The 1,336-nt window shown below is 41.2% G+C and overlaps 1 protein-coding gene across 1 annotated transcript in view; it reads right to left on the minus strand.

The window, feature by feature from the left end:
- Positions 1 to 624: 624 nt before the first annotated feature.
- The window catches only part of LOC126486700 (keratin, type II cytoskeletal 8-like), an 8,541-nt gene continuing 7,829 nt past the window's right edge, over positions 625 to 1,336 (minus strand). Inside the window, exon 2 of the mRNA XM_050119071.1 lies at positions 625 to 693. Within this exon, the coding sequence (XP_049975028.1) occupies positions 625 to 693 (69 nt within the window). The remainder of the gene's footprint in view (positions 694 to 1,336) is intronic.

The raw sequence follows: 1,336 nt of genomic DNA on the forward strand, positions 1-1,336 counted from the left end.
TATCAGGCCAAGCAGTTTCTTTATTAATTAATCAATGAAAGCAACAGATAGACAAATGACCTTCCCACATCAAACATCAGCAAGGTCACACTAACAAGGCTTCATGAGTGTACCGGCTGTGGCAAAGCCTTTAGCAGGAAGTGCAGACTTGTTGAGTATCATAAAAATCCACACTACAGGCAGTGTCCATGAATGCAGGGAATGTGGAAAAAGAAATCAGATTCTGTTAAAGATGCCTATGGGTCATGATGTGGTTCCTGGGAACTGAACTCGGACCTTCCGGAAGATCAGCCAGTGCTCTTATCCACTGAGCCATCTCTCTAGCCCCTTCTCCCCCGTTATAATCCCTCCTCTCCTAAAGGCCCATCCCAGTGTTCACTGACTGATTTTACTATAGATTTGTTTTCCTCTTTCAGAAGTTCATGGAAATAAAATAAGTGTCTTTGTTTCCTATGTGACCATAAAGATTTCTCCATTAGAATATGAGTTCTTGACTGATGTATTATAAGACAGCTCTCTCCTGAAACATTGTCCATAGTTTGTTCATTTGTTAAGGGACAATTAGATCATTCGAGTTTGGACTGTTCCAAATGAAGCTGCTATGCACATTTCCCTCTTAGTGTCTTAGTTAACATCCATGCCGCGGACTGACTCTCTTGGAGATGGAAGACCGAGGGAGAACAGGGGTGAAGGCTTAGGAGAACCCAGGATTCGGCGAATGACAGACAGACACAACTCTAATGAGATTTGAATCTGCTGCAACTTTACTAAAATTTAAGCATCACTTTTAAGAGATTACAGAAGGAAGTTGGCAGACATAAAAGTTTCCATAGAAAAATGATTACAGACAATTGATTATTCTTAACAAGTCTTGTGGTCAGGGCCAGGTGGGCAGAGCTTTTCTTAGAAATTCGTCTCACACCATTAACTAACTGTGCTTCCTCATGGCCCTAAATCATATCTGCCCTCAAGGTAACCAAGGTAACCCAAACACCATTCTTCAACTGTGCTTCCTCATGGCCCTAAATCATATCTGCCCTCAAGATAACCAAGGTAACCCAAATACCATTCTTCAGGATTCCACCCCCAGGGTTTGTTCCAATATTGAATGTCTGACTTCATGTTATCAAGAATAGCCTGCCTTTCTTTCCTATCTAAAATGCACCAGGGATTTCTCATTCTGGCTAGCCTTTCCATAAATAGTAACTCATGCCATTCCATACATTTTCCTTCATAATTTGCCCATCTTCTACCAAATCTCCTATCATGAGCTCTTTCTGTTTTAGGGTATCTGTAAATTCCCCCAGAGAGCGAGCCAGAGTCTTTTTTTTTTTTT

Source organism: Alexandromys fortis, unplaced genomic scaffold, assembly GCF_014885135.2.
Source record: "Alexandromys fortis isolate MF-2015 unplaced genomic scaffold, M_Fortis_MF-2015_v1.1 scaffold_140, whole genome shotgun sequence".
Lineage (NCBI taxonomy): Eukaryota > Metazoa > Chordata > Mammalia > Rodentia > Cricetidae > Alexandromys > Alexandromys fortis.